Genomic DNA, 25,572 nt, shown 5'->3' with positions numbered 1-25,572 from the left:
CCCTTCCCCGTCACCCACTTCCAGAGAAACAGAGGCTGGGGACACCATTCCTACCCATCCTGGCTGAGAGCCATTGATGGACCTAAGCTCCATGAATCTATCTAGCTCTTTTTTGAACCCTGTTAAATTTCTAGCCTTCACTGCATCCTCTGGCAAGGAGTTCCACAGATTGACTGTGCGCTGAGTGAAGAAAAACTTCCTTTTGTTTGTTTTAAACCTGGGGCTCTTCTTTCTGGGAGACAGGTAGCTTTACCTTTCAGAGTGTGGGTAAGGCAGAGTGACTGTGGGAGGGGCACTAACAAAGAGAGTGCACCAAAAGCACAAGGTCTTATGTGACTTCACTTGCATCTCATGCCTAGAACCACCTAGCCCCCGACTCTGTTCCTCCAACCCTGTGTGTTTGCAGGGGTTGAGAAGGCTGCTAGCACATTTCTAGCAGTGTGGCAGGGCAACCCACTGTGCTGGATGAAAACAGGCTTGCGGCATCCATCTTACCTCCCCGTGCACCATCACTGCAGGAATGATTTGGCGCCGACCTTCACCTAATCAGTTTTTGCATGTCTGTGTGTAAAGGGGAGCAGGGTAACGTGACTTGTTAGCCAGATCAGGAGCTGAGCTGAGCGACAGCCAGAAAAAGGACAGACTGTCCAGTAAATTGAGCAGTGAAGAAAGGGAAAGCCGAAAGAACATTACAGCCTACCTTTCCATAACAATAACATAAGGGAGCATAGAGAGACAAGGGTTACAGTAAATAAGGAAGGCAAATAGGAAAGAAAGAGACAGAAGGGGAGTAACAGCCTCTCTCCTGACCCCTTTGTTTGCATTCTGTGTAGATACTGGTACCATTTCTTTACATCTGGAGCAGGTGGAGTGTGCCAGTGTACTGGGGCATAGATCACTAGAATATCAGGAAGATGGGCTAGTCTAGGTTAGTCTAGTGGCTCAGTGAAAATATACTGCTACCCCGGGGGTGTTTGAACTGCTTCACGGTCCTGAGCTTTCATCCTCTAGCTTAGCAACTAAGCCCAAACCCCTCTGATCGATTAAGGACTAGAGTTTATGGCTTCTCAAAGGGAATCCCCCCTCCATTCTGCTGTGGCTAGAAGGACAGCAGCCACGGTGCACAGCAAGTCTTGAAAGCTTCTGAATGTGGAATGGTGCAAAGAGGATAGGGGTCTTCTAGCTCCGACAGGCATTCAGAGGACTCCCCCAATCTGGAAAATGGGTCCATATACCCAGGATAGGGTGCTGTATATTCACTTTTTAGCTGCTTTTTCTGTTTTCTATTGGATTGGTTTAGAAGTGGATCTGGTCCGAAAACAGAGAAAAGTCACAAAAATGTTCATGAATAAATATCTTTTTCAGCAAAAATGTACCAACCCCCCAACTGTGAACAGAATAGCCAGGCTAGTTCTAAAGGGGCTGACCTTACAGGCTGGGATCCTGAGTTCTCATCCTACATCAGGCAAACCTTCCTAAGATCAAATGATGACAAGTGACTGAAGGAAGAGATTGTCAAAAGCACGAGAAGTGGTCAAGCTCCCAACGGCTTTTGATTTTTGGTGGGGGCTGGGTACATTTTAGACCTTTGTGCCTTTGACTGTCTCTCCACGAATAACTTAGTCCTGCTGCAATTTAGTGTGGCCCCTGCAGTTTCTGATTGGCACAGAAAACTTTTAACTGTCATTCTGAAAATGAGCGGCAGCAGATTTTCACAGAACTATTCTGGGTTTCACCAAAGGTCATTGAGCATTTGCAGGGCAGCTAAAGAATCTGCCACTGGTATAACAGTAGGATAGTCCACTGCAGCAGGCAGGCAGGCATGTACCTATCACATCAATTCAGATGAATAAATAAGAGATGAATCGATAGGTAAAGATGATAACGTTGCATGTGGTTCCAATTTAGATGATCCCCTTTCATAGCTGGGTCCGGATCATTGGCCTTTTCCTAAACCTCTTCCTTTCAACTCTTTACCCTACCACTGCAATGCCCTTTTCTAACCTTTGCCCTCTCCTCTGTCTCCTTCCCCTTCTGGGAGTCATCCATATCCCTTCAGCCTCCTCTTTTTTTAGTTTTTTCCCCTTGAACATCCAGAAGTTGCTCTCTACCTAGGTTGAAAGCCAACAGGAACTAGGCTGAAAGCCCATAGGAACTATACAAGCCTGGATCCCTTGAATGATTGGTTGCTGAATAGCACCATCCCTAAAAATAGCAAAGGAATTCCACATTTGAACTGAAATACCTCACATGGATGATTTGAAAGTAAAAGGGATTATTATACAACAGTGTGATGCAAAAGAGGCACGTGCAGAGCCTCGTACAATAGAGCCATGATTTCACATCCGGATCCCTAGCTGCTATCACAGTAATAATCATTCTAAGTATTGCTCCACACCAAATTTAAATTCTATTATACATTGTATTCCCCCTGCCAGAAATAGGCTGATGCTCACAGGGCCAACCATCATTAGGGAAAGCATGCTGGTAAGCTGTCTGCACTGTAACTGATTTACAAATAAACAGCAAATGCTGGGGGAAGGGGAAGGAAACACTTGTAATGTTGCAAACATAAGAGTGTAGTTTGCAGATTGTTTATTATACACTCTTATAATTAATAGGGAAGTTATGCATGGTACTATTTTGTTACAAAATTAATGCAGTTCAGAATCATGGCACTGTTTCTCCTATCTAGCCCAAGAAAAAATGTACAGGCAGTCCCTGGGTTACATGGATCCGACTTACATCGGATCCCTAATTACAAACGGGCTGAGGCAACCCCGCACTAGCTGCTTCCCCCCAGCAGACCAGGGAGACGCGAAGCTAGCGCCCCCCACAGCAGACCAGGGAGACACGGAGCGGCTTTTCTCAGCAGACACCTCAGCTTGAGAATAAAGGACTGAGGGAAGTGAGGTGTGGGAGAATAAAACTGAGCTCTGGAGAAATGTTTGGGTAGAGTTTCCCCTACAATATGTACCAGTTCCGACTTACATACAAATTCAACTTAAGAACAAACCTACAGTCCCTATCTTGTACGTAACCCGGGGACTGCCTGTACTAATAATGCTTAGCTCTTACCGCCCTAAGGCTCACTAGGTTAAATAGTCTCAGATGGATAGCCATGTGAGCCCTGGTCTACACTAAGGAGTTATTTCAAAGTAACTCCCCTTATTTCAAAATAACAAGTGGAGCGTCCGTTCTATTTTGAAATAACTCCTGCTTTCCATGAGGAATAATGCTTATTTTGAAATAGTTATTTTGAAACAGTGGTAGTGTAGACGCTCCACTACTGCTATTTCAAAATAACTACTCCCCAGAGTCATTCAAAATAATTACTCCCTAGTACTTCCTTGGGCTCTAAGTCGAGATCGCATGTCCATATTAAGGGAACCTGCCTTGGACTAATTTCAAGGCTTCCCTGTAGTGTGGACATGCTATTTTGAAATAGGAAGCTTCAGGGGGTAGCTGAATTAGTCTGTACAAGATAAACTTAAAAAACAACAAATGGTCTGGTAGCACTTTATAGACTAACAAAACACGTAGATGGTATCATGAGCTTTCATGAGCATAGCCCACTTCTTCAGATGACCGGAGTTTTGAGTTTAGGATGTGCAGACCCAAAATAAATAGGGGAATGGCTCTCCCCTATTTATTTTGGGTCTGCACATCCTAAACTCAAAACGCAGTGTTTTACCAATCCATCGGCATCGATTTGACAGCCCAGTTCATGCTCTACTATCCCTGAGGAGGCTGGAGCCACCGTCAGAAGCTGCACATGTTCTGGACAGGTTTGGGGGACCGCTAAGATTAACTCTACTTAAGATTGCCTGAATAACAAAGGAAGCATTGATGGGAGGGCATCTCTAATGGGTGCCTTAGGTTCACATGTGATATCTGGAAAATCTCTTTCAATTGATTGTTTGTCAGGACATTTTCCAATGCATTTTAGGAGAAGTAATATTTTATTTTTAAAATGAGATAATCCATCAAAAACATGAGATTCCATTTGAAGTTGTAGGTAAAACAGAATCCCCTCACTCATTAACTCCCAGTCCTGCTTCCTTCTCAATTCTCTTTATTTCTGTTCATTCTCTCTTTAGGACCTGGAGGAATGCTCAACTGGGAGAAGCCATGATTGAGAGCCTGGAAGCTCAGGGGCTCCAGCTGGCCAAGGAGAAGCAGGAATATTTAGGTTGGCTTGAGCAGTTTTTTGTCCTGGGAAGTCTCTAGACTCAGAAGACCCTCGGGTGGTAGAATTTTAAACAGAACCCTTGTCTCTGCTTCCTGTAACTGCTGGTGAGGTCTAATCCCATCAGCTGCAAGTCTGTGTGCCTGATTAACTAAAAAAATCCGCAATTTCTATTCAGCAATCAAGGGAGATTAAAATATAAGCAAATACTAGGGGGTTGAGTTCAGGACACTTATTTTAGGTGCTTAAAAGTGTCCAGTCAGTTGTGATCCTCTGGCACCTGATCAATGGACAATGTGACCCTTGTTTTTGAAAAATTTGAGCTTCCTGACTCTGGAAATTAGCATCAGGTAGGGTGTGTCTAGACTACATGCCTCCGTCGACGGAGGCATGTAGATTAGCCAGATCGGCAGAGGGAAATGAAGCCACGATTAAAATAATCGCGGCTTCATTTAAATTTAAATGGCTGCCCCGCTCTGCCGATCAGCTGTTTGTCGGCAGATCGGGGCAGTCTGGACGCGACGCGCCGACAAAGAAGCCTTTCTTGATCGGCACAGGTATGCCTCGTGAAACCAGGTTTACCTGTGCCGATCAAGAAAGGCTTCTTTGTCGGCGCGTCGCGTCCAGACTGCCCCGATCTGCCGACAAACAGCTGATCGGCAGAGCGGGGCAGCCATTTAAATTTAAATGAAGCCGCGATTATTTTAATCGCGGCTTCATTTCCCTCTGCCGATCTGGCTAATCTACATGCCTCCGTCGACGGAGGCATGTAGTTTAGACGTACCCGTAGCTGCATTCTGGGCACACACAGGTGCTTGTGTGCCAGTTTTAATTTCTCAGGAGTGGCATTTCTTATGATGGCTACAGTTCTGGAGTTGGATTTTTTTTCATCAGGGTTTTTATTCTCACATTGCTGAATCCCCATCTAAAGTCACCCCTGCATTAGTGGTGACATTGTGGGTGATGGTAATTCTAGCCTGGCAGATTATCGGTTTGTGGGCAGGCAAATGGCTCAGTTCACACAAGTGAGATAATTAGTGGTTTCTCTGGGTAACTCCGAGTACTTACACCTTAAGCCAAGCCACCTGGTAAAATAATAATTAATAGGAATACTGGGAGCTATTCTCTGTCAGCCAGCTCCTGCTAATAACCCTTTCATATATTTAGTTATTAAGAAAAAACTTGTTCATTAGAAGGGTTGTTTAAGGTCTGGAATAGGCTTCCAAGGGAAGTTGTGGAACCCCCATCTTTGCTGGCTTCTAAGAATAGATTGGACAAATACTTGTAAAATAAGGTCTAGGGATACTTGGTTCTGCCTCAGTACAGGGGGACTGGACCTGATGACCTCTCAAGATCCCTTCCAGCCCTACATATGTCTACAGTTTTTCTATGGCAATCTGAATATCCAGAACCATTTCTGTTTTACAGTATGTGCCAAGGAAGAGCTCAGTAAATTGCCTGGGATTTAATAGTAGTAACAATAATTAAAGCTCTAAAGCATATGCAGTTTGAAGATTGTAAAGTCGTTTGTAAAGGTTAAAGAATGAATGGAGTGAGGTGGGAAAGTAATATCATCCCCATTTTCCAAAGGGATAAACACAGACCCTAGACAGAGGATAACTTATAGTGCTGGGCAAAATGTTTTGGAAGCAAAAGTTATTTAAAATTGGCTTGTGGGCTTTAAGAATTTTTTTCATGAAAAGCTGGTGCCTATTTCAAACCTTGTTGTTAAATTTTGGGGTGATATTTTTATCAACACCTTTATAGTAATTTTTATTTTAAAAGTTATGGAAATAGTTGCTGATCATTTTCACTTACATCACAGTTCAATAACATTTTCAGTTAAAATGTTGGTGCAAAATATTCCATTTGATGTTCTGCAATGTTGACAGGGTGTTATTAATTACTATAATTTTATTTTATTTTATTTTATTTTATTTTATTTTTCAAACCACTCAGATGACTTTGCTTTGCCCACAGCCACACAGTGTTAGTGTTAGTGTTTGTTAGTGTTAGTTAGAGCTGTGAATAGAACCTAGATCGCCGGATTCCTCTTTCCCTGCTCTAATCCTTGGACTTGTTTTCCAACCTTCCATGGACTGACCTGGGAATAAACTATGGGAGGATTCTCTCAAACAAACCCTCTTTCTCCAGGACATTTCCAGACACCTGCATCAGGGTCTCCCTGCCCAGTTTACTTCTTATGGTATAATGCCATTGCCAAATTCTGTCAGGAATGGAACCATAGAGGAATATGGTAGACATGAGAGAGATTCTGCCCATAAGAATATAAGGGGGCCTTAGTGGAAAGACTCATCCCTGAATGTCCTAGGTTAGCAGATTTTTGTGGTTCATGGCCAAACATTGCTTCCATAACCCTTGATCCATAACAGGGATGTTCAGGGTGACTATTCAGTACTGTCACGCTTGGCCATTTTTATTAGACAGCGTTTGTTTTATCTTGCTTTGTTCCCATATAACTGCTGAGGTTTCTGCCTTATTATTAGCATCCTGCTCAACGATCAGTGCCCCATCAATGGTTAGGGCTTTGAGGACAGGAGAGTTTCTGGCCACTGGGAAATCAGGTCAAGACTCGAGGAGGTGCTCATACTGCCTTGTCGCCCTTCCACTGCGACCACCTGTGCTCCTGGAGTGACCATCCATCCCTCACTTTTGGTGTCCAGTCCTCCCCTCAGGCTGGGAATCCACACATATTGGTGGATTGCATCAGGAAGCCAGACCATGCAAGACCTGATCCTCCCAAGACAAGGCAGGAGTTGTAAGAAAGAGGAGAATTGGCATATTGGCAGCAGTGAGGCACATGGGGCAGGAAGCATAAGCTCTTCAGCCTGTAGCATGATGGGGGTTTTGACAGCATCTCCAGCACTCACAGGGGAATAGTGGAAGGGGTTTGGTTTATGGGACAGGATCCAGGGAACAGGAGGGGGAGCAGAAGAGGCTCTCAGAAAGAACAGAGTAATGAGATGCTTATTCATTTGTACTGTCATAGCATCTAGGAGTGCCAGGTGTAGACCTGGACTCCACTGAGTCTAACAATAATAATACCTAGCTCTTAGCTAGTGCTTTTAAACTTTTGTTTATAAAATGCTTTCCATGGGAGACCTGTCTGACAGATGGGGCGACTGAGGCACATAGCGGTGATGTGACTTGCCCCATGGCCCCCAGTAGGTCAGTGACAGACTTAGAAATTGAACCCATTCTGTGGAATCCTAGTCCAGTCTCCTATCCAGTAATGCTTAAAGGTTAATCAGAGTGTGCAGGAAGTCTAGGGACTGACCTTGCTAATAAACCGGTAGGAGTCCAAAGTCCAGTGGAGACCTTAAGAAGGAGCAGGGCTGGGATACTTCATTCACCGCAGGAATATCTCTTAGACTTCAAGCTTTGCAAGAGAATTGAAGGGACATCATAATAGTGTGACCAAGTGTCTTCACAACGTTATGCCCCAGAGATGGAAATGGGACATAGGCGCTATTGTCATCACACTGGATGGCTGGTGGCATCCCTGCTAGTAGCTGATGGTCAGCACAACACAGATAAGGGCAACCTTGGAAAGAGCAAATTTTGCTGACTAGAGAGGTGAAGTGAGCTCAAGAGTGAGCATTAAAGGAAATGAGGGCTAGGCCAGGGTGGCTGGTAGCAGAGATCATGACTCAGGGTGTGGCAAGTGTGTGGCCTGCTAGTACGGGCAAGGGACAAGGAGTCAAGACAGCTGGGTTTTGTTTTGCCTCTGTAACTGACCTGTGTGAAACTTTGGGCAAGTGACTGAACCTGCCTTTGCTTGAGTTCCTCCAGCAAAGAATTCTTCCAGTTGTGACATGGAGAGAATATTTTCCTTCCCCACATGAGGGTCCCCGCCCTGACATGTGGTAAGAGTCTTAGCAGGAAGACGTCCGAGGGAGCGCCAAGTATTAGTGTTGTTACATATTTGGCAGGAGGAGGAGAATAGAAAATCCCATTAAAGTTGCCTTGGCCTTAGGAAACTCCCAGCTCAATGTGTGCAATGAATAGGGAAGTCTGCTTTCTCCATCTCTGTGTGATCAGGGCCTCGGGAACATCAACATCCCATCGCATTATCGATTGCTTTCCTGCCTGCGTTTGGCCTGTGTTTGTGTGTGTTTGCAGATAAACTGATGGAAGAGACAGAGGAGCTGTGCCTGCAGAGGGAGCAAAAGGAGGTGAGTTCCTGTTCAAAGCCAGTCAAATCATATCCCTTCCTATCCTTAGGCAATGTGTTGATTGGGGGGGGAGGGATTAGCGACATGTGAAGCCCAAAGGCTCCTAGATGCCCCTTGGACAAGTGAAGGGATGACAGTCCTGCTCTTCTCACTGCACCCTCTCACCCGCCTTCATGTTAGCATTTAGTCACACGTAGGAAAGGTTGAAAGTTGTTGTGACGGAGAATAAAAACATTCTCTGAAGAGCCTCTGCAGTCAGGACTCTCTTTCTAGTCCTTGCCTGTCATTAGCACTGCTGCTCTACCTCAGCCTTGACCAGCGGCAGTACCTGGCCCACATTCCTGTCGTGAGCAGAGGCAGGCAGCTATGGGTGAAATTCAAAAGAGATGGGGCAGTGGATTTTCAGTTCCAATAAATAATAATTCAAATGCTGATATGAAACCCAAATTATTGGAACCTTTTCAGCCCCTGATCTCTCACTATATCACCACAAAGACGTTCAAAGATCCCTCCTACTTCACTTTGTCTTCTTGAGGGGGAGAAGGATTCAGAAAGTTTCTGCTCCCTTCTGAAGTCTAAAGAAGTGGCTGGTCCCACTTCTCCCTCTTTTCGGGCTAACTTAGGCTCCCTTCTAGCTCCTTTGGAGCAGCTGCCTAGTAAACGTGCTGTACAGCAGTGGAGAGGGAGTAATCATGAGCACAGGGCTGGATCCCTACTCTTAGAAAGCTTGCCATGGGTGCTTTAACATTCACTGATAGCAGACAGGAGCAAGGGCAGTTTTGAGGGACTTTATTCCTAAAGTAGGTAGGAAAATATAGTCTACATGGAGCGTAATTGGTCTGACATTCTCCAGGCCTGAGGGGTGTCACAGAAATGGTTTGGAAGGGTGCACTTTGTTTGAACTGTTGGATCTGCCATATGGATGTACAGTCTTTATTATTAATTTATCTTGCCAGTTTCAGTCAATGGCTCTATAACACTAATGGAGCTGCTATAAGTACTTCACCGAGTGGCTAACTTTAGTACGTTTTGTGCTGGGACAAAAGTCCTTTGCTGTTCTGTGTGAGCCAGACTCTTCTCCCATGCAAGGTATAAAACTCTGGTGGTTTAAAAAAAAAAAATTGTCATTCTGATTGGGTAGCATAGGCTTGTGGAGACTGTGAAGGTGAGCTGTGTTTTAAAATATCTTACCTAAAGCATGTGAATTATCAGCCTTTTTAAACATCACTTCTCACCAAGTGTAGACAAGGCACTGATGATTAAAAACATAATCGCTGGTTATGGAGAGCAGCTAGCACAAATTTCAAACACTACTCAGTGCCAGTATTCAGAAGCATGCTAGGGAAATGTGGTCTAGACAGATTTACTATAAAGTGGGTGCACAACTGGTTGAAAAACTGGACTGAGAAAATAGCTATCAAGGGTTTGCTATCAAACAGGGAGGGTGTGTCTACACTGGCCGCTTGAATTTGCACAAGAGCACTGACTTTGTAATGTACAAAATCAGTGCTTCTTGCACAAATACTTTCATGCTCCCACTCGGAAAAAAGCCCTCTTGCGCAAGAATACTTGCTCAAAAGGGCCAATGTAGACAGGGAAGAACTGTTTTGCGCAAAAAAGCCCCGATGGCTAAAATGGCGATCGGGGATTTCTTGCGCAAAATCGCATCTAGACTGGCCACGGATGCTTTTGCGCAAAAGCACTTTTTGCGCAAAAGCATCTGTGCCAATCTAGATGCTCTTTTGCGGAAATATTTTTAACGGAAAAACTTTTTCGTTAAAAGTATTTCCGCAAAATCATGCCAGTCTAGATGTAGCCGGAGGGTATTTCAAGTGAAGTCCTACAGGGGTCAGTGCTGTGTTCAGTGCTATTCAGTGTTTTCGTTAAAGATTTGGATAATGGAGTGGAGAATATGCTTATAGCATTTGTGGATGGCACTAAGCCAGGAGGAGTTGCAAGCACTTTGGAGGGCAGGATTAGAATTCAAAATGACCTTGACAAAGTGGAGAATTGGTCTGGATTCAACAAAAACAAAATTCAAGAATGATAAATACAAAGCACTACATACAATTGGAAAGGAAAATCAAATGCATAACTTCAAAACAGGGACTAACTGGCTAGGTGTCAGAGAATACTGCTGAAAAGGATCATTCTAGGAGCTATAGTGGAACACACATAGAATATGAACAAGGGGTTGCAGTGTGTAATATCACTCTGGGGTGTACTGTGTCATATGTAAAATCTGGGAGGTAAATGACTCACTCTTCTCAGCCCTGGTGAGGCACCAGGGGGTATACTGTGTGCAGTGTTGGGCTTACTACTCTAGGAAAGATGTGAACAAATTGGAAAAAGCCCAGAGGAAAGCAACAAAAAACGATAAAAGGGTTAGAAAATCTGGCTTAACCTGGCAATTGTAGGACCTGTGTCAGTCTCCTTGCCTCTAACAACTACATTTTTATATCCAAAGCTAAGAATGAGACACTTCCAGCTCACTTAATTATCTTCCTTAGCACCAGTCCTACAATTAACAGGTGCTACTCCTCTACCCCTCCACGTTATAAATACTGTGGCTCTGATATTTCCGCTCCAGCTCATCTGATGAAGGGAGTTTTACCCAGAAAAGCTCATGATTCTATATATTCTTGCTAGTTTCTAAGGTGCCACAAGGCTACTTGATTTGAAAGTTACAGACTAACATGGCTACTGCTCTGAGCCTATAAGGAGAGTTAAGCTCTGGAGTAGGTTATCAAGGGAATTTGTGGAATCCCTGTTACTGATGGCTTTTAGCAACAGGTTAGGCAAACACCTGTCAGGGATCATCTAGGTTTACTGGGTCCAGCCTTATTTACTGGGATGGAGTAGATAATCTCTGGAGGTCCCTTCCATCCACACATTCCTATGATTCTGCGATTTCATAATTATGCATGATCACGTTTTTCCTGTGTTGGATTCAGAGGCAACACTAGTGTCTATGTGGGATGGTGAGGCGGCCAAGTGAAAAAAGGGTAATGTGACAATAAATTGAATTGAGTTACTGCAGGGGTCACCAGTTAGCCCTCTGAGCACTACAGTGCACTTATCTCCTCATGTGACTTTGCAGGAGCTGGAGCGTCTTAACCAGGTGCTAGAGGCAGAGAAACAGCAGTTTGAAGAAGTGGTGCAGGAGCTACGGCTGGAACAAGAGCAGATCAAACGGTAATGAAGCCGGGCTGGGAAGAAAACCAGGTGGGCGCCGAGACAGCTAGCACTCTCATGGCAGGAGAGAAGCAATCTCCATTTCGCTTACCAATCCGGACCCAAACAACCTTTTTAGAGCAGTGTAAATAGGATGGGAAGGTGATCACTCCATACGCTCCAAGGGCTTGGCAATAAGCACACAACTGGGTGCGTATTGCAGATTAGGGCAATTTTTCTGCCTCTCAGGTCCAAAAGCTTCTGGCCAGTTATGGTACGGGAGCATTTGTACGCTGTTGGCACACGTGTGCCACAATACCAGACACTAGCAGTCACTGTGCCACAATTGCACTGAAGTCAATGGAGTGACGCTGTGGATGGATTTGGACCCTCAGGGCCTAGAATTTGTGATGCACATATGCCCATGTGCAGCCATTAAAGTCGACTGAAAGAGGCTCTCGCCATACCAGCCAAGGTACCCAAGCCGGCCACCCAAGCCGAGGGGAAGGAATGCGTCCTCCGCTTTTTGTAAAGGAAGAGAGTTCTGAGCATCTCCCTCCAGCTCAGTCTTAAGTTAGCTTGTGCCTGGCATTTCTGATTCTTGACAGCTCCCCTTCCAAATCAGTACTGGAGCATCCTATGGTAATGGCCACCTCTACAGCCTCCGGTAGTGAGCGTGGGGTTACAATCCCCACCACAACATGCACTATTGTTGCCTTTTAGGGAGCTGGAACTGACAGCCCAGTCCCTCAAAGGAGTGGAGGAAGAAAAGAAGGAGCTGCAAAGCCTGACAAAGTCCTTACAAAAAACACTGGAGGTGAGTGACAGATTTTCCCCTTCGTGGTAACAACCTTTGGGGGAAAGTTCTATGGAACTAACCAGGGATTAAACCAATAATGCCCTGTAGAAATTACTTTAAAAGCCTATAGAGTTCGATGGAGAATCAGATCCATCCTAGAGAACTCTGTAGCTAGGATAAATGGGTAAAATCTCCTCCATGTTGAGATCTCTTCAGGACAGGGCTGGAGTTGTCAGGGTCCAGAAGTCAGATGTAGCTCCCTGATTTTCAAATGGCTACTTCCCTGGTCTAAATTACAACAACCTGGTGGCAGCTCTAATGTAAAACTGCATATGGTCCCTGAGGAATCTTACACCAGCAGAGAACGTGGCACAGGAACTCCATTCACCCCTCTTCCCTCCACTATTCCAATCCCCATGTCAGGGTGACTCTTCTAGCTTTATACCCTCTGAGAAATCCCTTGGTGCCTGGGTGCAGTAGCACCCAGAATATGGCCTATTATTTTCCATTGAACTCTGTAGGATAGTCCAAAAACCCCAGGGAAAGGCTCTCATTCTGTATTATTGTCTGTGGGTTCTTAGAGACATGAGCATAGAACCATGCTAGTTTAATTTCTTTTTTGTTCTGTAGAACTTTCCCATAATGCAGATCCTCTCTCATGCTCTTGTTCTTCAGTTTTGTTGTTTTTTTGCTAGGTGGTTTGAGCTTCTGTTTGAGCAGTGGGCAAAAACCAGGCATTGAAATTCCTGCCTGGTTCAGGCTTTTGTCAGGGCTGTTCCCCACTCTGGCACTAAAAGTGCAGGAGGTGGGGGCCCACAAGAGACCTTAAAAATACCTTGCTTTTATAGGCTTCTGCTTACAAAAACTCCCCAGAGTCACAGATTCACTGATATTGGGAGATAGGCTGCCACCACCAAGTGTTCAACTCCTTCTTTTAAAACCCAGGAAGACTCACTTGAACTTTTTCCAGAAGAGCACCCCAAGCTCTTTTACCACAAGAGAGCTTGAAAAAGAAAAAAAGCCCTGTAGTCTCTAGTAGCTGACCTCTCAGCCCAGGCAAGCATACACACAGACCCGTCACCTTCCAGGGCACAAGAATCAAATCATCACCTTTAAAAAGGTGATTTTATTAATAAAACAAAAAGATATACTTGAAAAAGCCTACTTGCTTGCTAGTGTTACAAAGCAACTAAGAAAAGAACTGATCAAAACTCAAAGAAACAGTCTCTTCAGGCTGCAACGTAGGTACGGTGAATGGGGGAGAGAGGCACATGGATTTCACACAGAGAAGTTTAACCAAAGAGCAAAATAAAGAAAAATACCCTGATAGCAACTGAACATACATTTCTCTAGCTACTCACGATCTGTGGTGATCTGTAATTCAAGGCCCAGTCCATTCCCATGCCCAGCATTTCTGGTAGGTATGGTAATTCCATTTGATTACTTCATCTTACTTCCTCTAGCTAACTTAGAACACTCACACAAAGAGAGCAGGCAGGTCACCTCAATTCAGATTTCAGCACTGTATCCCATTGGTTCTCCTGGCACCCTGCCAACCCCCTTAGCTACCAGTAGTTTAACCCTTTAGTTACCAAGTGCTGGCTAGCACCTCTCCTTGCATCACAGCTTCAAAGGAGGGTTTGAGCATCGGGCCATGGTTCAGGTCACTCATTATGCCTATCCTAGTCTGTTCTGCCATTGTTGCAGGTCCTGGTATGACAGCATTTGAGAGTGACAGTGTCAAGGAAGGAATGGTTCTGTCCTGGCCAGTCAGTGGGTTGAGCAGGACAGAGGAAAACTACATCATGTGTCCTCCCCCTGTAGCTGATAGCACCATAGGGATTCATCAGCAGGCAAAGGGAGACCTCTCTGGTACATAGGGGAAGCAGGGGTGCAGAGAGGCCTGAAAGGAAGAGGAGGAAGAGCCGTGAGATTGTACAGTATTAGAGGTGAAAGGAGGAAGCAAAGTTCCCCTTTCCTAGAGCACCCTCTGCTGATTGACCTTGTGCCAGCATTGGCAGATTCCTATAGAGAAGTCCCAGATGATGGCCCATCTGTCTACATAAAGAGAGAAGACAAAGGAGGCGATTGCTCCCAGGATTGCAGGAGGAAAGGGGGATCCAAGGTTTAAGTAGGTGGAGGAAAAGAGCGGCAATAAAGAGCCATCTAGGAAGATGCCTAGCCACAGGAACACCAATGTCAGATCATCGATGGCCTGGCTAGTAATGATGTGCTTTGTTCCTCCTCTGTCCCAAGGAGCTCTCAGAGGAAAAGCAGAGAACTCTGGAGATGCTGGAGGAGAATGAGAGCCAGCTTCAGCCCCTGGCCAATGCTAGCAAGCAGCCAAACCCCAGCGGGGGTCTGCACAGCAACCTGCAGCAGATTGAGGAGAAGATGCACCAGCTGCTGGAGGAGAAAGTCTTGGCAGAGAGAAGGTAAGATGGGGAAAGTAGTGTAGAGTCCCAGAGGAGGAAGGACGTAGTGTTACTCCTTGCAGAGAAAATGTGGTATTGGGAGGGAGCTACCATTACTCGGCAGGAAGGTCATGGTAAAGAGGCGACTGTCAGGGGTTACGCCCCAGACGGGGTTTGCGGCCCCCTTCTCCGGGCCCGTGTTTCCCTCCGGACCCTTTTCCCTGGGCATCTACAATATCCCAAAGTCCCCGAAAGTCTCGGCCCCTCTCTCAGGGCAACAAGTCCTGGCCCTTCGATCAGGGCAAATATGGTACCTGCGGCCTAGCTCTGGCCAAAGCCTCTCTCAACCGGTGTGTTTGCCCCGGTTGCGGAAAGGGGATGGTAGGGGGACCCGGGCCCTCCTCTCCACTGGGTCCCAGCCCAGGGCCCTGTAGTCAGGGGTTCCTACTCCTGCCTGCTCGGTGGGGGATCCAGCCGATACACACCGAGCAGGGTTTGCAAGTCCTTGCCCTGGGCTGCTTCCTACCACTCTGGCTCGGGCTCCAGCTGCAGCAGGAACACTGGGGCTGCAGCCTGGGCCCTCCTACTCTCAGGCTGCCCCCTCCCTTGCCGCACTCCCTCTTCCTTTATATACTGGCTTTGCTGGGAGCATGACCAGCAGGGCTGGAAGGGTGGGGCCCTCTCAGCCAGCTGGGCCTGGGCTACTCCCAGCCCTGCAGTGCGGGGCCTGCTCGCCCCGTCACAGCGACACTAAAATACCATCCCAGACTTAGAACTGTCAACATTTTTAAAGCATTTTCTCCGTTTTCATGAACACAGGCTAATTTTCTGGTGGCCAGCAGCCTTCCACAGAGTTGTTAGATCTCCCATCCTTTCCCCTCACAGATGTGGGCTGAGGAGGAGGACAGATGGTGCCGATTGCCAGGCAGATTCAAATTCATTCTGGTCAGTGTGACCATCTGTGGCTGTGCTGTCTGGATGCCAGTGTGAAATGAGCTACTTGGCCTTTCTAACTCCCTGTGTTCATCTGGCAGACACTTGACAGTCTGAGCAGAGAGGCCAAGGGTTGAATGGGCCATGGAAGATGAATTCTTTTCTGACTCCGTGCTGCTTTCTGGTCAGGAATGAGGCACATTAGCCCAACAATAGGCCTGGATCACATGCTGCTGATGGACTTGTTCTGTGGATAGAGAACTTCACCCTCCCTCCCACACGCTGCCACTCCAGGATCATTACAGTGACCTGTTTCAAAAATGGAGAGAAAGTGCCAGGGGAACTGCCCCCAGTGAATATGTGCAACTAAAACTGAGGCCAACTGGACTTGCAAGAGCAGCTCTGGTCTTTCTGACTCATCAAAGCAGCTTCCAGCCAAGGCCTGCTTTGCTTTGCTTTGCTTTGCTTTCTGAGAGTTACCATGGCCAGGGAGGGGCCTCTTTTAATGCTTCTTTGTTGTGCTGTGTGGCAGGATGAAGGAGAATGAGGAGCGCTCCCGAGCCTTGGAGGAGGAGCGGGAATTCTACTCTTCTCAGTCGCAGGCGCTGCAGAACTCACTCTCAGAGCTGACTGCAGAGAAACAGCAGACAGAGAGAGACCTCAAGGTACTGAGCACATTGCTTGCTCAATCCACCCTGGCTTTGGAGCCAGCAGCCTCTCTCCTCCTCCCCTCTCTGCTGCAGCTGGAGACTTCTTCAGGGACCTTAAAGTATGTTGTAGTTTTTCTTTGGAGGCCTGAGATGGGAATTGGGAAAGCTTTGGGGCCTGCACTTGGTCAGATAAATGCTTTAGGAACACTGTTAACCCAACTCAGTCTCTGGAGAACCACCAAATCTCCATGATCAGCCATTCTGCTTTAGAGGCAAAAAAGCATGAGTGGATAGAGTGGAGACTTTTACCACATCTTTAGATCAACAGGTTTAGGCTCTGATGGGGCACCCAGATAAAGTCCACTGAGTAGGGTCATCCTCTGAGAGATTGGCCTGCCGCTTCAACCAAATGTTCTTATCTAGGGATTCCTGGACACTCCAGATGTTCTCAGCTGTCATAGTGCTGCATAGAGAGATAGGGTCCTCAACCAGCCAAGACCCACATGTTGTAGGTATTTACAGATCAATACCAGAGCTGAATGGGATCAGTGAGGCTTATAGGACCTCACCTGCTGACATGACTGGGCTGCAGTCTGCACCAAATTATTCCTATGAAGAGTCTTGGCTGTCCCATGTCAAACTCACATCAATAAGTGGACTTACATGTTGCACACTGAGAACCTTTTGTCTGTTAGATCACTACACACTTCCACTCAGAAAAGCAGGATACACTCCCCTGATAGAGTGTCTGATTTTAGCCAAAGGGCAAAAGAAAATGGATTTCCACCTCTCTTCTCATGTGTGGTTCAGTCTGAATGTTTTTTACCTTTGAGTCAGTAATATTTAGCTAGAAATGTCTCAAGGACAGGGTTTTTTCCCTCCATGAGATTCTGTATATTTCTTAGTGGTAGAAATGTAACCGTGTTAGTCTGGTGCAGCTGAAACAAAAAACAGGACTGTGTAGCACTTTAAAGACTAACAAGATGGTTTAATAGGTGATGAGCTTTTGTGGGCCAGACCCACTTCCTCAGATCAAAGGAAGTGGGTCTGGCCCACGAAAGCTCATCACCTATTAAACCATCTTGTTAGTCTTTAAAGTGCTACACAGTCCTGTTTTTTGTTTCATATATTTCTTGTTTTTGTTCCACTATCAATACCTGCTCAACCCACCTTTCTTATGGACCTGAAATACCTCTGATTCCAAGCAGAACCTACAGTGGTGAGGGCAGCTGTGAAATGAGAAAGTTGGTAACAGAGTGTTACCCAAACACTGCTGATTCTCAAGGAGGGGTTCAATTTGAGGAGCTAACGAACAGCTTACATGGTTTCTATCTACACTGGCTCTCCCTGTCCTTATCTCTTCATATCCAATACCACTCTCAGCTTAGAATTCCTTATAACTCCTGCATCAGCAGCAGTATTACTGCTGTGTTGAATGGTTTCTCGGAGTGGCTGATTTCCTTCTATCCTCAGGCTGAGATGAAGGTGCGTATGGATCTGGAGAAAAGACTGAGGGAGGCTGAGGAAGCGCTACAGAGCTTGGAGCAAGGCTTAAATTCTCTGGATCGCAACCAAGAGAAGGAGGAGAAAATGAAAACCGATGTCAGCAATTTGAAAAGTAAGTCATCCGTGTTCCAACCCACTCTGCTGGTGAATACACTTCAGGGAAGTGACCATGTTCACTAAGCCCTGTGTCCCCAGACATTGAAGGCTAAGCAAGGTGGTGTGCAGTGAGCTCTCAAAAAGTTTGCACTCTGACAGCACCTGCCCCGTGCACTTTGCAAGCCTGGGTAAGCCTTACACTCGTGCGAGGAAGGACAATGTTATTCTTCCTCTTCCTCGTTTTGCAGATTTAAAAACCAAGGCATAGAGAGAGAAAGTCACTTGTCCTAGGTCATACAGGAAACCTGCAGCAGATCAGGGAACAAAACTGAATGGAACTCAGCATCTCAGGCCTGTGATTCCACCACCCTACAGTCCTTCCTCTGGTCCTTTTGTGTTTGGACAGCAGCCGCCGAAGGAGCAGTCAGGTTGCTGCCATCACAGTTTGGTTGGTGCTCAGTGTGGGACTCCGTATCGAATCAGTGTCTCAGTCTGGCATTACGGGGTGTTGTGCTGATGGAAGCACAATCTTTGAGATGAGACAGAAAGCCCAGTGCCTGAGCGTGTATCACGGAAGTTCCAATCATGCTTTCAACAAGAGCTAAGGGGATTGACTCTAGGGTCCTGGATGATTCAGCATTGGGTAACTATCCCTTCCTCAGATCCCTTGAAGCTCACATTGGATGCAGTATTCTTCACTTCCTGGCCTAAAATGTAGAATAGTGTTGCTGTGAGCTGTTAAAGACCTGCCAGGCTTCACTTGTGCTGGGGGCATGAAGTAGACCTGTGTAGAGACAGTGTAAAGTCCTTTGGGATCCCGAATGTGAGATGCACCATAGGAATATAAGTGATTTTCATTCCGTCCATTTTACCTGAACCCCCAGTAGATTCTAAAGTAGCGGCAAAACAAAGGGCAAGATTTTCCACTGCATTGCTCCAGCACACGGGCTGGCTGAACTGCACTGGAGACGGAAACAGGCCCTGGCTCACTGCACAGCTGGCTCCCCCACCACCTGTCTCCCATACTCCTCCTCTTCCTCCCTTGCTGTTCATGGCAGAGACCTGTGACTTGGGTTCCCCAGACATATCCACAGTGCTGTTGGGGATGGCGGTGGGCTCTCTGCTGGGGATGCCATGTAGTTCTTTGTAAAAACTGCAGGTCTGTGGCTTCACACCCAGTTGATTTTGTGCCAGCCTGGCCTTCTGATCTGATGCCTGCTGCAGCTCCTTGGCTGATAGGGGGCACTGCAGCTGATTGATCCCTTTAGTACCTGTTCTCCTACATCCCCTGAGCAATTTGCTCATAGATGTCCATGTTGTTATGGCTGGTTGGGATCTGTGCCTGCACAGCATCTTCTCCCCATAGGCCCAAGAGATCCAATATCTCCTATCTACTCGAGGCATAAGAAGAGCCATATGGGTCAGACCAAAGGTTCATCTAGCCCAGTAGACAGTGGCCAATGCCAGGTGCCCAAGAGGGAATGAACAGAACAGGTAACTATCAAGTGAACCATCTCGTGTCGCCCATTCCCAGATTCCAACAAACAGAGACTAAGGACACCATTCTTGCCCATTCCAGCTAATAGCCATCAATGAATCTGTCCTCCATGAATTTATCTAGCCCTTTTTTGAACCATGTTAATAGTCTTGGCCTTCACAACATCCTCTGACAAGGAGTTGACTGTGTGTGGTTTTAAGAAATACATCCTTTTGTTTGTTTTAAACTTACTACCTTAATTTCATTTGGTGACCCGTAGTCATTGTGGGCACATCTACACAGCAAGGCTTAAACTCAAAATAAGCTCTGCAACTTGAGCTACACTAATTGCATAGTTAAGTCGAAATAGCTTATTTCGACTTTTGGCGCTGTCTACACAGCGGTTATTTTGAAATAGAGCACTCTTCTCCCGACTTCCCTTACTCCTCATGAAATGAGGTTTACGGAAGTCAGTAAGAAGCCTGTTATTTCAAATGTATTTTGAAATAATGGGCTTGCTGTGTAGATGCGCATTACGTTATTCTGAAATAACGCTGCTGTGTAGATATAGCCAGTGTTATATGAAAGAGTAAACTTGGCAGCAATGTGTCTAGAGTGTGGAGACAGCATAGTCAGTTGGGCAGTTGCACACAACAATGGAGAACTGTTACAGTGCTCACCAAACTGGAAAAAGAATTTAAAACATTTGCCGGGCTTCAAAAGTAAACGGGGACTGCTGGTCTCTGGAATGCTGATCAGCAAAGTCCACAAAAGTGGCCAGCATGGTCAGTGTGGGACATTGTGGGTCAGCTGCTGGAGGACAGTTAACCGTTGACATAAGTAGCTCAGGGTCTCTACTTGCACAGTGTCAAGTGGAGTACATTGCCCACGGCTCTACATAGCTCAAGTAGGCAGTATTACTCCGTTGACAGTGGGAGGCCAACTGGAGTGTAGATTCATAAACAACCAGGTCAATATAAGCTGCCTTGTGTCATCCTAACTTTGTAGTGTAGACCAGGCCTTAGTAAATGGAAAATCAGGTCCACGATCTACATTGTCAGCACAGAATTTTACCTTGTGTTGAGTTATCTGAACAGAAACCTTTACTCTGGCACAGAGAAGGTGAGTAACTTTTTGCACAGGGGCTAGAACTCCCCCCCACCCCCGCAAAAAAATTAATTTTATGCCCTAGGCTTTACTGGGTCTCCTCTTGAAAGAAGAGTGTAGGTGAATTAAGGGCTTATAAAGGTGAGGGGCCAATAGGCCATACCTCAAGCCTGCCCTGCAACCTCCTTCTCACTCCTGTTCTTTCAGACCAGAATCAAGATGTGTTAGCAAAGATATCTGGGGGTCTGTGACTCACGGGGGAGTTGTAGGGGAGACTTGAGGCATGTTTGTGTGGATAGGGAAGGAGTGCTGGGCTGGAATGGCCAAAGATGTAGCTGGCGAGGGCAGAGGAGGTGCTCTGGCATATCCGAGGAAACTGAGTCTAGGGCTGGAACGGAAGGGTATGTGGCAGGTCAGGACATGGGTGCATTGGCAGAACTGGGTGGGCGGGACTGAGGCTGGGACAGCAGTAAATGCTGTAGGTCAGGAAAGAAATACACCAGCAGAACTGCTCAGAAATGTTTGCCTAGCAGGTGTCCACATTGCCATTGTTGTTAATCCCTTCCCTTTCCACAGCTCATCAGGAGAGAGACTTACACATTCTTCTTGTTTGGAAAAATATGGGAACATTTGCAGGACTTCCTCTTTTCCACTTGGGGAACCCCATTGCTGCAGAGCGTTTGAGAAACAAGTAATGCAGCGGCACAGTCCTGCTCTCTGCTTTCACTGAGCTGTGGAATATGGCTGTGCGCACTAGTGGCCACACCTTCCATCTGACTCCATTACTTTGCTGATGTCAGGCTCTGAACCTGACATGTCTAGTAGTGCTTCAAAGTGTCACATTTCTGGAGACATGTGAAGACAGACTTTCTCCTAACTATCGAGCAAAAAAAAGCTAGCTGGCTCCTGGCTATTGACTGTGATGCTGAAATATTCTTATGCAGCTGTAAGAATAACTGAGGGGGAGTAGATGGCTGATGTGGGACTGGTGATAGACTTTTGTGGCTTCATTTCACCCATCTGAATCCAGCACGGATCAACTGAGTCTAGAAGTTGCTGCCGCCCGACAGTGCTTAGAGTGAAAGGTGGGGCGTAAGGGCAGGGGTTGCTAGTGAGTGCAGACCTGGAAAAAGTTTGCTTGAAGTGCACAGGGTCACCAAGGGACACGGTTTAAGCGGTGTTTTACCAAAGCTGATGCTACTAGGTTAGGATGGATGCCCCATTTATTTTCAAACTGCTTTATGCACTGTCCCCTGGCTATGTGGGGGGGTGGTTTGCATGAAGGGCTCCAAGACCAGATCTGAGTGGTGCTACAGAAATGCAAGGTACCAGTATCTAGTCCATCTCCATGGGCAGTGTAGGACTGTTCTGAGCAGGACAATATACCTGGTATCTAGCCTGCCTAAGCGGGACAGGCCCGCTGGGGCCTGTGTTAATATGCAAAGTGCCTCCCTCACTTGGGACCTCTTTCCCCCTCCCCCCAGAGTTCTTTGAGGAGTGCATCCGGACTGCTGAGCTGGAAGCCAAGATGCCTGTGATCATGAAGAACTCTGTGTACCTCCACAAGGCTGCCACCCGCCGAATAAAGAGCTGCCGGCTTCACCGTAGGAGGTCCAGCGCTTCATGGAATGACTGTAAGTGATGGCGGCTGTTCCCCTACTATGCCCTGGGCAGTGGGGGCAGAGGTGGGAGGTTTGGTGGTGGAGCTGAGGAACACGTTCCATAAGGGCTCGGGGCTTCTTGCCCCTGCAGCATCCCCCGCCCCGGAGCTGCAGGCAGAGGAACATCAGGCACCAATTCTCCACCTGAATTCCCTGGCTTTTTGCATCCCTGGCAATGTGGGGGAACCCATCGGTGCCATCGGCTCTCTGGGTGCACACTGGGGCAGCGCACGACTGCCGCTGAGTTGCTTTGAGTGGTTCATCCACAGGAAGCCCCTTTCTGGCTTCCCTGTGCAGACTGGCAGCAGTAAAGCAGGGGAATGTCTTGCCCTCGTTCTTACCCTCTCGGAGGAGAGCAAGCTGGATTTATCCAAGTGCTCTCCCCCGGGTAATTGGGATTTCACTACTTGGCTCTAACTGCTTTGCATTGGTCCTCTGTTTGATCAGTGGTGTCTCCAGCATGGAAATGCTCAGCTGTTTTACTGCTGTTGTTGTTTCAGTGAAACAGTCCCAGTCGTTCATCTTCTCCCAGACAGAAGATGACAACATTGAGGAGCTGAAGGAGGCAGCCAAGAGGCTGAGCCGGGACCAGCACTTTCGGGAAACCCTCTATCAAATCATGATGTCACAAAAAAAATCCACATCTGGGGATGAAAAGTGAATCCTGATCCTTCCCATCATGAAGGGGCTTCAGATCTCCAGCTCATCAGAAGTTAACCCCCTGGGGGATTTGTTCCTGTGAGGGAAAAGGATGGATGCATGCAACAACTGCCCTCCCCTCCAGGGGTGTGGCTTTTAGCTTGCATTTCTGAGCAGTGCCAGTCTCTTTCCCTGCAATCCCCCCAAGTCACCTTGCTTTACTTCAGTCATTTCCATTCGGATGTGTTCTGCCAAAGTACCCCGGGCACTGTTAACATGGATCGCACACTTTTAGCTTAGAGAATGTCTGGTCATTTCTTTACAGTCTAGCTTTGCTGCCAAATGTAGGCATTGTGCATAAACCCCTTTCTTAGCCAATGTCCAGCTAGTTGGGAGGGGGAACAGTCCAATTGATCTGTCTCACCTTCTTTCTCTGCTGCTCCAATCCTTCCCTTGGGATCTGTGCTGTGAAGGGGGATATTCCTTATCATGTTTCCTAGACACTGCAGCTATACCAATGAAGCACGTGCAATGACGTCAAGCCCCGAACAGTCTCTTGATGTAGCTACCTTTAAGCAGGTAATATGCGAGGCTGAAAGTGCCTGCCATTGCCATCCATGCCCAAGACATCAGGGGATTGGGTGAGTCAGGAGAACTCAGCAACAGAGTCTACCACTCTTAATTAACACACAGACTGAGGAGCGTTTGCTTCCTCATTGCCCAGAATAACACCGCCATTGTCAGCTCAGCCATCTACCAGGTTTCAGTTCAGAAACTGGTTTGTATTAGCATCCAAAAACCCAGCTCACTACAGCTGTCCAGGTTGTCGCAGGATGGACACCAGGCATGGTTCACTCGTGTGTTATCAATGGAGGTGCCCGGTGGATAGATCAGGGCTTTCCCTTCCCTTCCCTTTCCAGCATGGCCCACAGAATACAGTAATAATAGTACTTAGCATTTGAATATCACTTGGCCTCTGAGGACAGGACAAGAAGCAATGGGCTTAAATTGCAGCAAGGGCGGGTTAGGTTGGACATTAGGAAAAACTTCCTAATTGTCAGGGTGGTCAAACACTGGAATAAATTGCCTAGGGAGGTTGTGGAATCTCCATCACTGGTGACATTTTAGAGCAGGTTAGACAGACCCGTCAGGGATGGTCTAGATGGTGCTTGGTCCTGCCGTGAGGGCTGGGGAATGGACTCAATGACCTCCTGAGGTCCCTTTCAGTTCTAGTGTTCTATGATTCTATGTGGTAGGTATAATTAATATTCCCATTGTAAAGATTGGGGAACTGAGGCACAGAAGAGTTAAGTGATTCACCGAGGACATGTCTACACAGCAAGGCTAAAGCCTAGATAAGCTATGCAACTTGAGCTACAGCAATTGCGTAGCTTAAATTGAAATAGCTTAATTTGGCTTTTGGTGCTGTCTACACAGCAGGAAGTCCGAGAAAAAGCACTCTTCCTTTGACTTCCCTTACTCCTCGTACAATGAGGGCTAGAGGAGTCAGAGTAAGCAGCCCTCCAGCTCGACATTATTTTGATATTATGTTGAAATAACTGCTTGTACTGTAGACGTGGACTATGTTATTTTGGAATAACATCAGTTATTCCGAACTAACACTGCTGGGTAGACAGAGGCCCAGGGTCTTAGCTTTAAAGTACCTGCTCGTTTGCTCTTTCTGGAAGGCCACTTTTTCTGTCTATGAAGTGTGATGAATAGGTAGGCAGCAGTAGTGAGGCTAGAACAAGCCTTGTACTGTCTCACTTAATATGGTGCTCGTTGAGCTCGAAGCGTAGTTTTGCATGTTACACAGAACTCTCCCCACGCTGCAGGGCCAAACAATGATCACCTGTGCAATAAGCAGAAAATGTATGGAGAGGTCATGGAGTTCCTGCCTCCTTGTATGTGTTTGTGCAGGCAGTGGCAGGCATCCTTCAGCCAGGCAATGGGCTCTGCCCAGTGATTTCACTGTCCAACATCAAAGGCATAAAATAGCATCATCAGATAGGTGACCTTGTCAAAATGCCTCCTTAACAGTTTTGATCCTTTTGTGTTTTCAGCTCCTATTTGCTCTGCAAAGCCAATCATGGGGGTTGGAACTCTGGTTGCTGGGGGGGGGAGGGCTACAGCACCCCCTGACTTGTAGTGGCTTCTATTGTACACAAAGTGTCCAGTTTGGTTCAATGGCTCTCAGCACCCAACCATCTGCCTGCCAATATAAAAATTGTTTCAGCACCGCCAGAGCCAATACAGCTATGGGAGAGCAAGCTGGAGTCTATTCTTCCTTGCACCTTCCTGACCAAAACACCGTTTAATTTTCAACTGTAGACTCTTTGTCGCTTGATGATGTAAGACACATCCAGATCCCTGTGAGGAAAAAAATCAGCTTTTGATTTGTTACCATGACACCTTTGTTCTGCAGCCATTTGGCAGCAATAAATATTGAAATCCACAATATCAGTTATACAGAGCTACTACTTTCAGGATACAGCACACTGGTTACATAAGAAATAATATAGCATCGTTAAAGAGGATGTTTGTATAGTCTTTATGTGAAATTGCAGTATTGATCATCACTTCTCCCATATGAAAAATCAATCAAATCGTTGTAGCAGTCTTCAGTAATTTCTAGAGTGAAGTGAGTGTGAGTTCTAAAATGCCTATTGTGGCTGGAGTCATTATCCCTGTCTGTGGTAATTGCTGCTCCTAGAAGTGGCTCATATGTCCC

At 46.5% G+C, this 25,572-nt stretch overlaps 2 protein-coding genes across 5 annotated transcripts in view; one reads left to right on the top strand and one right to left on the bottom strand.

The window, feature by feature from the left end:
• PLEKHD1 (pleckstrin homology and coiled-coil domain containing D1) overlaps positions 1-25,299 on the top strand; it is a 46,106-nt gene extending 20,807 nt beyond the window's left edge. For 2 of the 4 annotated variants that reach the window (XM_006130294.4, XM_075927338.1), the window contains exons 5-13: positions 4,101-4,192; positions 8,333-8,385; positions 11,486-11,580; positions 12,283-12,376; positions 14,615-14,793; positions 16,238-16,370; positions 17,829-17,973; positions 22,026-22,175; positions 22,703-25,299. In XM_006130294.4, the coding sequence (XP_006130356.1) occupies positions 4,101-4,192; positions 8,333-8,385; positions 11,486-11,580; positions 12,283-12,376; positions 14,615-14,793; positions 16,238-16,370; positions 17,829-17,973; positions 22,026-22,175; positions 22,703-22,863 (1,102 nt within the window). In that variant the 3' untranslated portion in view covers positions 22,864-25,299. Of the gene's footprint in view, positions 1-4,100; positions 4,193-8,251; positions 8,386-11,485; positions 11,581-12,282; positions 12,377-14,614; positions 14,794-16,237; positions 16,371-17,828; positions 17,974-22,025; positions 22,176-22,702 lie in introns of all 4 variants that reach the window. The other 2 variants (XM_075927337.1, XM_075927335.1) reach the window with 2 other exon arrangements.
• Positions 25,148-25,572, bottom strand: part of CCDC177 (coiled-coil domain containing 177) — a 45,319-nt gene continuing 44,894 nt past the window's right edge. Inside the window, exon 4 of the mRNA XM_075927332.1 lies at positions 25,148-25,211. Within this exon, the coding sequence (XP_075783447.1) occupies positions 25,163-25,211 (49 nt within the window). The 3' untranslated portion in view covers positions 25,148-25,162. The remainder of the gene's footprint in view (positions 25,212-25,572) is intronic.

This window comes from Pelodiscus sinensis, chromosome 4, assembly GCF_049634645.1.
Source record: "Pelodiscus sinensis isolate JC-2024 chromosome 4, ASM4963464v1, whole genome shotgun sequence".
NCBI lineage: Eukaryota > Metazoa > Chordata > Testudines > Trionychidae > Pelodiscus > Pelodiscus sinensis.
This window is presented reverse-complemented; position numbering and strand designations above follow the sequence as displayed.